The sequence below is a fragment of the Colletes gigas genome, unplaced genomic scaffold, assembly GCF_013123115.1.
Source record: "Colletes gigas isolate AHSC1104 unplaced genomic scaffold, ASM1312311v1 Colletes_gigas_Sc00003, whole genome shotgun sequence".
NCBI classification, from domain to species: Eukaryota; Metazoa; Arthropoda; class Insecta; order Hymenoptera; family Colletidae; genus Colletes; species Colletes gigas.
Window position 1 is genome coordinate 2,110,359 of NW_025106632.1, and position 12,131 is coordinate 2,122,489.

General features: G+C 36.8%; 2 protein-coding genes across 7 annotated transcripts in view; one reads left to right on the forward strand and one right to left on the reverse strand.

The window, feature by feature from the left end:
- LOC122404797 (alpha-tocopherol transfer protein-like) overlaps nucleotides 1–745 on the forward strand; it is a 32,227-nt gene extending 31,482 nt beyond the window's left edge. For all 5 annotated transcript variants that reach the window (XM_043409029.1, XM_043409026.1, XM_043409028.1 and 2 more), the window contains one exon: nucleotides 80–745. In XM_043409029.1, coding sequence (XP_043264964.1) covers nucleotides 80–111 — 32 coding nt within the window. In that variant the 3' untranslated portion in view covers nucleotides 112–745. The remainder of the gene's footprint in view (nucleotides 1–79) is intronic.
- On the reverse strand, nucleotides 273–11,955 carry LOC122404796 (alpha-tocopherol transfer protein-like). 2 transcript variants are annotated; one of them, XM_043409024.1, is made up of 7 exons: nucleotides 11,615–11,955; nucleotides 5,674–5,925; nucleotides 3,567–3,658; nucleotides 3,211–3,456; nucleotides 2,661–2,855; nucleotides 2,126–2,297; nucleotides 273–1,212 (listed from the first exon to the last, which is right to left on the reverse strand). In XM_043409024.1, the coding sequence occupies exons 2-7, from the start codon at nucleotides 5,873–5,875 to the stop codon at nucleotides 1,175–1,177; spliced, it is 945 nt and encodes a 314-aa protein (XP_043264959.1). In that variant the 5' UTR covers nucleotides 5,876–5,925; nucleotides 11,615–11,955; the 3' UTR covers nucleotides 273–1,174. The 2 variants fall into 2 exon arrangements, with proteins under 2 accessions (XP_043264959.1, XP_043264958.1); XM_043409023.1 differs by having other exon boundaries at nucleotides 5,674–5,929; nucleotides 11,615–11,952.
- Nucleotides 11,956–12,131: the final 176 nt, after the last annotated feature.

A 12,131-nucleotide genomic window follows, 5' to 3' on the forward strand; every position in this document is an offset into this window, starting at 1 on the left:
TAGAAAATTAATCGTTTTCTTACTTTCTTAAATTAATTCGAGCAATGATAATAATTATTTCTTTTCTTTCTCTTTCCAGCGATCAACTCTTACGGTTACAAGAAGCAGTAATTTGTTCTCCGCGACATTCCTCCAGAAAAAGGACAAAGAGGAGCAACTATTTGAAAAAAATCGAAAATCGAGAGACAGGAACGATTTTCGAGCAACGAGGACGGTTGTGGGTTCATCGATCGTTACGCCAAATAAAATTCGGCGCTCGACTCGGTTAATTATCTAATGAATTATATATTTCCCTTCGTGGTCCTCTATCCAGTTATCTCATAGGAATCGCGTCTTCACGAAGAAACGATGAATAAGAAGCAACAGGTTTGCTGGCGCTGTACACTCGCTTACGTTTCGTATTATCACGAAAAGAGAATAGATATTTATGTAGATTAAACGCAATTTTATATGGAAAACTGAATTGTCGATAGGTATGTATTCGTATTATTATAGTTCATCGAACGAGTAACTTTAGTGAAAATGAAATTAGTTTAAGCAACGAAACGCGGTTCGTTTAACGGTGGTGAAACTGTTGAATCGTCGACTTACCTTTTGGATTCGATCGATTTAGAATCCCGCGAGGCTTTGAAAGTCTCGCGGGTTAAAATTGTTTGTCGTTTGGAAAACTTGTTCCTTAGACGACGAGGGATTTGCTAGAATTTGTTGTTATATTTTTTTCGTAATAAAATATTTGCAAAAACAAGTATGGTTAAACGTCGATGGTTGCATGAAAATAAGTCCCACGCTGTTGACAATATAGGAGGGATAATCGTTCGGTATTTGATCGGTAAGTATCTGCAACGATCGGTGATACTAAAACAGCAACTAATAGAGTTTCCATCGAACCGAATAACAATACCTCTAAAATTCATTGCAAAACTTTCCCTTTATTGCACGTTACGTGACTCTAATATCTCGTTTATCGATAACAAAAATAATTACATCTAGCTCTTTAACTTATTTCTTAATTACTCCGACCGGAAACACTAAACTCTTTCGCTTTACACCTTCACTGTAACCATGAAATCGGAACTAAATAATCCACCTTCTTTTAAATCTTAATCTTAGATCGCGGGGATTTGGATCCGGTGTTCACGGTCCATTAGGCTAACGAATAGATGCCGATTCCTCATTATTTCACGCTCCTCTTGAACCCGTACATATTGGAAGCTGCGAAAAGAAATAAAAAGTAATCAGAAACAAAGTAACAAAGAATGTAGGATACTTTTTTCAGAGTTCTTTAGAATTGTTCACGCAAACATAAACTAAAAGTCCCTTGGCACGTTTCAATCCGACGCTTCGTTATCGAGATATACGCGGTCGAAATCTCGAGGTGGAACTCCAGCGCCATCTTTAAATTCGCCCAGGATAGGACTTAAATTACGCGCGCCAAAACTGACGTGCTACATAAAACCATTCGTATTTCAGCAACAAAGTTATAACGAACAAAATATTAAGAGACCTTTTTAATTGATATTTGCATCGATGATTGATGTACGTATATTTTAAGTTACGGGTTATTTTTTAAGTGAAGTATTTGCAAGACGTTTTCACGGTTCTCGAAGGAAACCTCGAACTTGTTCGCGAAGCATGGATTCTCCCGCGTACGTTAATTAACCTCTCTGACGTAATTGGAGGACGAAGTTGCACGGCCGCCACGATCAGCGTTTTTCTTCCCGTCCATCGAGGAAAATTATACGCAACACGGTTACGCAACGAAATGATAATGGCACCATCGTAACGACGCCGAGTAATTACGCAAAGCACGAGTTGTAGGCGCGACGATCGCCTTCAAATAGAGGGTGGGAGGGGGGGGCAGATTGTTCGTTGGGGCACAGTTGAGCGAACCCTTTCAAGAAAATTAAACGATCGCGTGTAGCAGCGAAGAATTCTTGTCAATATTAGAACTGTAGCATCTGAAATGTCCTTTAGCAAATACTGTCCCTAGAGACGTATTATTGCCATATATAGGGTGCTCAAAAGTAAATGTCACGTGACAAAATTCGATTATTTTTACTATTGTTATTTTATAATCGGTAATATAGGAATTTTTTAAAAATTATGGAGTAAAAAATTAACTTACCTTCAAAGTCTTTCTCGAACCAGCAGAAGTAGTCGCAAATACCTTGGCCAATCGGTACATTTGGCAACTCCAGATCTCCACCCAACTCTGTGGGAACAGGTTTCTTACCCAGGCGAGAAATCAACGCTGCTCTGTCCGTGCCGTGGAAGTGAATCCTCTTACGCGTTTTCTCCTACAAAGTTTCCAAATTCCAAATTTTCAATGTTACTATTACCTTCTCAATAGAGAGATCTGGTTCGCGTAACTAGCACACGGAATGTACAATTAACAGAACTAATTAGTGTATTTAGACGGCTACTTTCACCTTGCTTCGCGATCAAAAACGTAGCGTGCAAAGTATTACAACAATTAGAGGACATGAATTATTTGTAATTATTATTTTTCTAATTAAATATTGCCCTATTTTTATGCCATTCTCCCGGTATCTACTCACTTTTGTATTCGTGATTTTGTTATTTTATAAAATTTATAGGTTAGGTATTTTTTAATTTAAAAAATTTGTTAACAGTGTTTTAAAATATTTAGGAAAGCCTACCAGAAGGAAAGGTTTGAAAATAGCGAAGACCATGTTGAATATGAAGGGTTGATTCACTATGTGGATGCCCTTCAGACGACAGGGTAAACATCTTTGCACCCAATCGGCGACCATCGCGGCGAAACTCGGGGTAAACTGGGCGACGTGGGACAACGAGAAGCCATCCATGTTAAATATTACGTGCACACCCGCGATCTGAAACGAATAACGCATCAAACGCTATACTCTGCGCGTGAAAACAGTTTCACAATTGATAAATCCAAAATTACAAATTTAGCATATCTTCATGCCAGTATCGAAAATGGATTGGCGAGGTTCTCCCGATTAAAATGAGTCCAAACACGACAGTGTTCGGACCACTTTTATTTTTAAACATTTTTCAAAAATGATTTCGAAAATAATCGAAAGTAGTCCGAACAAGGCCGTGTTTGGACTCGTTTTAATCGGGAGAAGTTCAAGAATACATTGGTAATACTCTCCTGAAGATACCAAGAGAAATTAAACAATTTTGAAAATTAAATTTTGAATTTTTGATTTACTTTTTACAGACCTGTGTTCTCGGTTCGGACATGGCGGCGTCCAGAGCCAGCATGACCGACCGGAATATATCGTCGATGCTGATGACCTTCGTGTTCCATTTTCTTCCAGTGTGAACCAAAAGTATCCTGCAACCTTCCGATGTGCGTTCTGGCAATGGTATTAAAATTCCAGAGGACAATGTCTTTTTCTCCGTACTCGGCAACAGATTTTCGCAGTGACGTGGATGGTTCAATTTGAAATTATAAAACCTCTTCATCTGTCGAGTGCAAAGAAAAGGTGTCAGAATAAACATTTCGAGAGACACTCTGAAACGTTTCTCACAAGTTGAAAAAAATGTATATTTTTATTTGACAAATATGCACTCACCAGCTCGAAGCTACTCTTTGGATACCACTTGCAAGGTCGCATAAATTTTTGGAAAAATTCAGCATCGTCCGGGAGGATCAGATCAGGCTCACCTGAGGATGAGAAACAGGAAGGTCTAAAGTACGCGTTTATTCGCGTGAGAGGAACGAACGACAAACAGTGTAATTTCGAACGACGAGGCGTGTAATTCGATAGCAACTGCAAATTATTGCGCATAATCGGTCGCGGGTAGCAACGAAGCCCGTTTCCATAAAATAAATATTCCACGTTCCAAATAAAATTGAATCATCGTCGAGTTTTGCAAACGACAATGTTAAATCATACAGGAAACATTACATTTCTGGACGAGAGAAATTGAATGAAACGACTTTCGACATCGCGTGGAGATCACCTGAGAAAATGGCCTTAAAGTGCATAATTTTTATGGGCTGGTACCTGTTTGTTCAACTCAAGGGAGTTTGCGAGCAAGTGAAACTTTCATTTTCAACCGACCGGTTCCGTGCATGAAAGAGAATTCGTATATGTCGTGTTGCATCGAAACAGCGCGAAATGTTCGCTAGAAAAAAATATTTATTTATCCGTTAGGAGAGTCGAACGAAATTATCAAAAAAAAAAAATACAAAATTCATTTTTGTGCTATTTATTTGCCTACATCGTCGTTTAAATAAACGAAATATAATCGAAAAATCGAGAACTCGGGCGAAATGATAAATAAATCGATCTCCATTAAAATGCAGGGGGGAAAACCGTTCGAGGTTGACCCCTGATCGCTACGATTCAATTTACACTCGTGTATCGACGAATTGCAATTATGCTCCGCGACCGGGCAATTAAATCACCAAACCGCCAGGAATTATAAACTAATTTGCGCCTCTGAGGTTTCCCGTCGTGCAAATCGCATTTCGTTTAACATCTCTCGCCCCGAACCATTAAATAAAGTCTTTCTCTTCAGGACTCGGTAAAATTTCACTAATAAAAGGATGTATCAAAATTTTTCTGAGGTGAATTTTCACCTATGGTACACATTAAGGGTTGAGAATAAAAAAATGATTGGAAGCGTCATTTTATATGGCGGATAACAGAGAAGTTACTTCAATAATACTGCGTGGCGAAGCTTCCCGCGCTCGCCAGCAGAGGGCCACGCTCGTCTTAACGTTCTCACAAGTGCTCGAGCTATTCGAATATATGCACTCTTTCCAGAGTATTAAATGTATTAAATAATCTTCAAATTAAAAATATAATTCTTAATAACGAGCCTACGCGATTAAAAATGTAAAATAAAAATCCTCGAGCATCAAATGCTCGCCAGCAGAGGGCCACGCTCGTCTTGACTTTCCCACAAGCGCTCAAGCTATTCCAATATACACACTCCTCATCAGAGTATTAAATGCATTAAAAATATCTAAAGAATTATTCTTAATAACAACCCTACGCGATTAAAAATGTAAAATAAAAATCCTCGAGCATCAAATGCTCGCCAGCAGAGGGCCACGCTCGTCTTGACTTTCCCAACAAGCGTTCGAGCTATTCCAATATACACACTCTTCGTCAGAGTATCGAATGCATTAAAAATATCTAAAGAATTATTCTTAATAACGAACTTACGCGATTAAAAATGTAAAATAAAAATCCTCGAGCATCAAATGCTCGCCAGCAGAGGGCCACGCTCGTCTTGACTTTCCCACAAGCGCTCATGCTATTCCAATATACACACTCTTCGTCAGAGTATCAAATGCATTAAAAATATCTAAAGAATTATTCTTAATAACGAACCTACGCGATTAAAAATGTAAAATAAAAATCCTCGAACATCAAATGCTCGCCAGCAGAGGGCCACGCTCGTCTTGACTTTCCCACAAGCGCTCGAGCTACTCCAATATACACACTCCTCATCAGAGTATTAAATGCATTACAAAATATCTAAAACACTATTCTTAATAACGCATCTACGCGATTAAAAATGTAAAATAAAAATGCTCGAACATCAAATGACCCAACTATTTCTTTCAGATTCCCGCACCATTGGTTACAGGACATCTTCGAGTTACTCATCGCGTTGCAATCGTGGTCTCACGTTTGAAAGTAAGTTGCAATGGAGGTGAGTTACCTTTGAGCAGCGCCCTGATGTCCTTCAAGGCCTGTTGAACAACCTCTGGCGTCTCCCTCAGCTCCTTTCTGGCCTTCTCGCTGTAGTGCTCGTCCCCGTCGTCGAACTGGACGGTGAGGAGGAAGTTGTCCACCTTGAATTGAGGCACCTCCCTCAGCTTGGTGATCGTCCCGTCGTCCTGGCCAGCTTGTTGCCGTTCCATGGCGGAGAAACCGTTCGTGTAGCCGGTCCTCTGTCTGCCAGGAAGGACTTCTATCTGTCGGACATACATCGTTGAGCTTCCTGTCCGGTCAACCGCCGCTAGATAAGAAGATGGCGCCCCCTTTTCCGTTCCACTTCGTGTTCCTTCTCCCTCGTGTCTCTGTTTGTTTTAATGTGGCTCTGGTGGAGGCTGTTTCGTGTGCGGTGTTTTTCAAGTAGTGACGGTGGCTGTTGTTTCTTTGGTATAATCGTGTGTTGTTGTTGTTGTGTCCCCAAAATCGACCTGACTACAATCGTTCAGAGGTTACAAAAATATTAAGAGATTGGGACACGATGCAGTTTGGGGTTTACAAACGAGTCGCTGCTGTTTCGCGGCCTACGCGACTCTGCTACGATCACACGGCCATTTTGGCGAATCGATAACGACCACCGCGAGCAACCTTCGCGCCATTTTGCATTTTCCTCGGCTTTCGTATTCACGATATGGTAAATCGACCACTCGCTGAATCGATTGTTTTCGTTTTCGCGGCAAATCATGGGATTATGCGCATACATTTCTCTGGGAAATAATATTTAAGAGTTTCGTAACCTCGAGCGTGTGGAATCTAGATCGAGGGGGTTCCAGGATAGATTTTATTTTTTATTTCAGAACTTAGATTTTCTCGTAAATGGGTGGAAAAGACAACTTTCGCCTAGGAATCGAAGATGCTCGTCGCGATGTGGAGAAAGCGAGATTTTCGATCGTCGAAAATTGGAAAAATGGAATTTTCTTAAATTGAATCGTTCTCTGTTCCACTGGAGCGATGAATCTCGCGTTTAGTTCGCTGTTTAACATTAACATTGGCTAATATTAATAAAGCGAGATTTTCAATCATCGAAAATTGGAAAAATGGAATTTTCTTAAATTGAATCGTTCTCTGTTCCACTGGAGCGACGAATCTCGAGTTTAGTTCGCTGTTTAACATTGACATTGGCTAATATTAATAAAGCGAGATTTTCGATCGTCGAAAATTGGAAAAATGGAATTTTCTTAAATTGATCCGTTCTCTGTTCTTCTGGAGCGACGAATCTCGAGTTTAGTTCGCTGTTTAACATTAACATTGGCTAATATTAATAAAGCGAGATTTTCAATCATCGAAAATTGGAAAAATGGAATTTTCTTAAATTGAACTGCTCTCTGTTCCACTGGAGCGACGAATCTCGAGTTTAGTTCGCTGTTTAACATTGACATTGGCTAATATTAATAAAGCGAGATTTTCGATCGTCGAAAATTGGAAAAATGGAATTTTCTTAAATTGAATCGTTCTCTGTTCCACTGCAGCGATGAATCTCGAGTTTAGTTCGCTGTTTAACATTGACATTGGCTAATATTTGCAATGACTAACGCCGAAGCTCGGAGATTCTCGAGGGAAAAAATATTTCCAAGGACGCAGGCGTCGGATCGCGTTCGATCGCAACGCGAGACCGAAAATCGAACAAAGTCGTGCAAAGTACGATTCTATGAAACGTCTATTTATGTTCCGTGTGTAACATCCTAATCCAGCAGCTCCCTGTACGATAAGATAATTAAACAGTGGACGTCTACTAATGACCGTTTGCAACCAGTCGTTCCGAACTGGCCCAGCTGCAGAGTTTAATTCTTATCTGCAATATAGTTCGCGTTTATTGAAATGCACGAAACGTTTTATCGTGTGTCGAGTATCAACAAAAATAGACCGAATTGAGTTGAATTTTTTTTTTTTAATGAATTACGTGTAATTTAATGTGAACTGAATCATAGGTTGATTCAGACCACTTATCATGCGTTTTTTGTTCTGTTTTTTAAATAGTCTTTGCAAATTCTCGTTAGATTCTTATATTTAATAAATACTTTATAGATTCTTATTCTTATGCAGTGATTACATATGTACGCATGCAGATATAGCGAGAGAAATTGCTTTCTAAACGGCATTCGATGCTGTTACGTCTATTTTAAATTAACTCCAACGCAAATGCTGGGCTGTTTATACTTGGAAGTATTGAGTAACGTAAATATTTTGTTACGAAACATCTATCCGGATTCTCTTAGAAAGCAAACTTACTGCGATCTATTTGAAAATGAAATCGATAAAAAAGAAACTTGATAAGAAAGTTCGTGTTGTTGTTTAGACAACTTATATTTGTGATGGCTAAACTTGACACTTTGGTCTCAGTTGTTATGGTCTTCAGGGTAATGTTTGTGGTGTTAAATATGTGTCAGAATAATATTTTTTTTTTTTTAAATTATGTAATAATTTACATTATGGAAGATCTTGAAGGCCTCTATAAATTATCTAATAACAAAAGCAATGATCGAGACAATACTGGTGAATCGTTTAGAAATATTTTCGAAAATAAATACCAAGTTTCTCGAAACGTTAGAAGTTTTATTATGTAAAGTATAGAAAAGGTACATTATGTTAAAAATAATTTCGTTCATCGAACGTCGTTAAAATTTGCAAAATTGAATAGTATGGAGATACGTAAAATAAAATACAAATTTATATGGTCGATACTATATTTAAAAGTACATCTTACGGTCCAATGTTAAAACAGCGGGACATTTGAAACCTTCAATCAGAGTCGGCTATAAAAAGATACTAACATCGAGCCAGGAAATTGCTCGTTCGACAGTTTTCGATACATTCAAGAGCATGCAGACTCCGAACGTTTCAAGATGTTATTTGAAATTGCAAGTTTCCAAAAATCTCAAACAATTGGAAAAAATTTAACGCAAAAAAATTTCTGAAAATTCTGGAAAATCTTCGAACTTCTAAAGAACCTTAAAAATAGAATAATTTATTATTTTTCTGTGATTTTTGAAGTCGATTTGAAACAATCATAGAATTACTTTTTTTTCAATAACATTTATTGTTCAATTCATTGTTATTTTTATCAAATGTTTCAAGATGTTATTTGAAATTGCAAGTTTCCAAAAATCTCAAACAATTGGAAAAAATTTAACGCAAAAAAATTTCTGAAAATTCTGGAAAATCTTCGAACTTCTAAAGAACCTCAAAAATAGAATAATTAATTATTTTTCTGTGATTTTTGAAGTCGATTTGAAACAATCATAGAATTACTTTTTTTCAATAACATTTATTGTTCAATTCATTGTTATTTTTATCAAATGTTTCAAGATGTTATTTGAAATTGCAAGTTTCCAAAAATCTCAAACAATTGGAAAAAATTAACCACAGAAAATTTCTGAAAATTCTGGAAAATCTTCGAACTTCTAAAGAACCTCGAAAATAGAATAATTAATTACATTTCTGTGATTTTTGAAGTCGATTTGAAACAATCATAGAATTACTTTTTTTCAATAACATTTATTGTTCAATTCATTTTTATTTTTATCAAATGTTTCAAGATGTTATTTGAAATTGCAAGTTTCCAAAAATCTCAAACAATTGGAAAAAATTAACCACAGAAAATTTCTGAAAATTCTGGAAAATCTTCGAACTTCTAAAGAACCTCGAAAATAGAATAATTAATTATTTTTCTGTGATTTTTGAAGTCGATTTGAAACAATCATAGAATTACTTTCTTTCCAATAACACTTATTGTTCAATTCATTTTTATTTTAATCAAATGTTTCAAGATGTTATTTGAAATTGCAAGTTTCCAAAAATCTCAAACAATTGGAAAAAATTTAACGCAAAAAAATTTCTGAAAATTCTGGAAAATCTTCGAACTTCTAAAGAACCTTAAAAATAGAATAATTTATTATTTTTCTGTGATTTTTGAAGTCCATTTGAAACAATCATAGAATTACTTTCTTTCCAATAACATTTATTGTTCAATTCATTTTTATTTTTATCAAATGTTTCAAGATGTTATTTGAAATTGCAAGTTTCCAAAAATCTCAAACAATCGGGAAAATTAAAAAATTTACCACAGAAAAATTTCTGAAAATTCTGGAAAATCTTCAAACTTTTAAAAAACCTCGAAAATAGAATAATTAATTATTTTTCTGTGATTTTTGAAGTCGATTTGAAACAATCATAGAATTACTTTCTTTCCAATAACACTTATTGTTCAATTCATTTTTATTTTAATCAAATGTTTCAAGATGTTATTTGAAATTGCAAGTTTCCAAAAATCTCAAACAATTGGAAAAAATTTAACGCAAAAAAATTTCTGAAAATTCTGGAAAATCTTCGAACTTCTAAAGAACCTTAAAAATAGAATAATTTATTATTTTTCTGTGATTTTTGAAGTCCATTTGAAACAATCATAGAATTACTTTCTTTCCAATAACATTTATTGTTCAATTCATTTTTATTTTTATCAAATGTTTCAAGATGTTATTTGAAATTGCAAATTTCCAAAAATCTCAAACAATCGGGAAAATTAAAAAATTTACCACAGAAAAATTTCTGAAAATTCTGGAAAATCTTCAAACTTTTAAAAAACCTCGAAAATAGAATAATTAATTATTTTTCTGTGATTTTTGAAGTCGATTTGAAACAATCATAGAATTACTTTCTTTCCAATAACAGTTATTGTTCAATTCATTTCTATTTTTATCCATAAAATATTTATTCAAGTGTTCTAAAATACTTCAATTTTTACTTATATTTTTATATTTAAAATCGACACGTTTCAATGTTAATTACTGGGTCTATTAAATAACTGCACCATTATTATTGTATCATTTATCAACATCAACGGAAGATAACCTTTGGAATACATTGCAAAAATTATTCATTAAAAATCGTTATCGGAAACATTTGAATTACTCATTGCAATGATTGAATACATATTTATATCTAAGAGAGAGTTGCCTAATGCGCATTGTTCGACTAAATTACGACTCTTCGATGTCTGAGGATCCTAATGTTGACGTTTTTATAACGGTGGATTTAAAATCTATAATTTTGATTCTCAAATCATGCGCGATAATGACCTATCATTGTTTCCTTTTAAAAAAAAACTGATCTCGCTTCCGCGTAAAACACGATCACATAACACTGATTTATGCAATGCACGAAAATACGTTATTTAACACGTACTTGTAAAATATTTTTCAACCAACATAAATAAATGTTACATAATCGTTAATATATAGTTCCTATTCCGTTTACACCTCGATTACGGGGAACCTGTTGCTCCAAATCATGCTATACAACATTAAAATCGCAAGGAAAAGGAAATTAATTTGCAAAGAAATCACTCGTTTCTGATTTTTAAAAAACGAGCCTATCGCGAGATTATCATAAAATAGCATACAATATTAGAAAACACAAGGAAAAGGAAATTAATTTGCAAAGAAATCAATCGTTTCTGATTTTAAAAAAACGAGCCTATCGCGAGATTATCATAAAATAGCATACAATATTAAAAAAAAAAAAAAGAAAACACAAGGAAAAGGAAATTAATTTGCAAAGAAATCAATCGTTTCTGATTTTAAAAAACGAGCCTATCGCGAGATTATCATAAAATGGTAGATTATTAACTTCGAGGATTTGTTTACAACCGCGTTCGATCGATACCTCAAGACGATAAGATAATTAATCGCCCCGAGGTTCTCAATCCCGGTTCACCGTGGAGTTTCGACTGTTAAAACGGGTTCGAAGAGTTCGTGGATCCCTCGAGAGGAGTTCCAAGACTTCCCGAAGGCTCTCGAGAGCTCCTCGAGCCCGTCGCTGAGCCACATCCGCGGGAACCGTGTTCCTCGGACGTGGAAAATGGATAGAAGAGAATCGACGGTGGCTCGTACCTGAGAGAACGTTCGTTCTGGTAGGAAGTTAACGGTACCGGAGTCACCACCGGTGCTTTAACTCGGCCCTCTTCGTGTTCGTCGGCTCGTGGTGGGGTTGGACGTCTCACAGGGTCCTGGACGCTCGTCTCGCGCGGCTGGATCTCATTTCGCGGTGTCCGGAGGCGTGAAAATTCGCGATCGACGCGTTAAGGGTACCGCCAGGCGTTATCGATCACCGTGGTCTCGGCGTGGACGACGGGGGGATTGAAACGCAACGGAGGGAAAGAGGCACGGACGCGTTCTCGAGGAAAGGAACCAGCGTGGTCGGGACACCGGTGAAGACTGCCCCGTGCCGTGGCTCGGTGTGTCAGAAATCGGCTGGAAAGCGAGAACCGTCTCTCCCACCTTCGGCGTTGCTCGTGACAGTGGGAACACACGCGGAAGGTTAACCTTTATCGCGGCTAGAGACAATTAAATCTGAAACAGACCGCTTTACGCCGAATGTCCGAACGTTACGATCGACCTCGTGACCCCG

What these genes read in the sequence shown, in the direction of transcription:
- LOC122404796 (XM_043409024.1), bottom strand. Translation starts at nt 5,875, where the DNA reads ATGGAACGGCAACAAGCTGGCCAGGACGACGGGACGATCACCAAGCTG. An exon ending in TTTTCAAACCTTTCCTTCTG is followed by an intron (nt 2,298 to 2,660) that starts GTAGGCTTTCCT and finishes GAAACTTTGTAG; the next exon opens with GAGAAAACGCGTAAGAGGAT. An exon ending in GTTCGAGAAAGACTTTGAAG is followed by an intron (nt 1,213 to 2,125) that starts GTAAGTTAATTT and finishes TTCTTTTCGCAG; the next exon opens with CTTCCAATATGTACGGGTTC.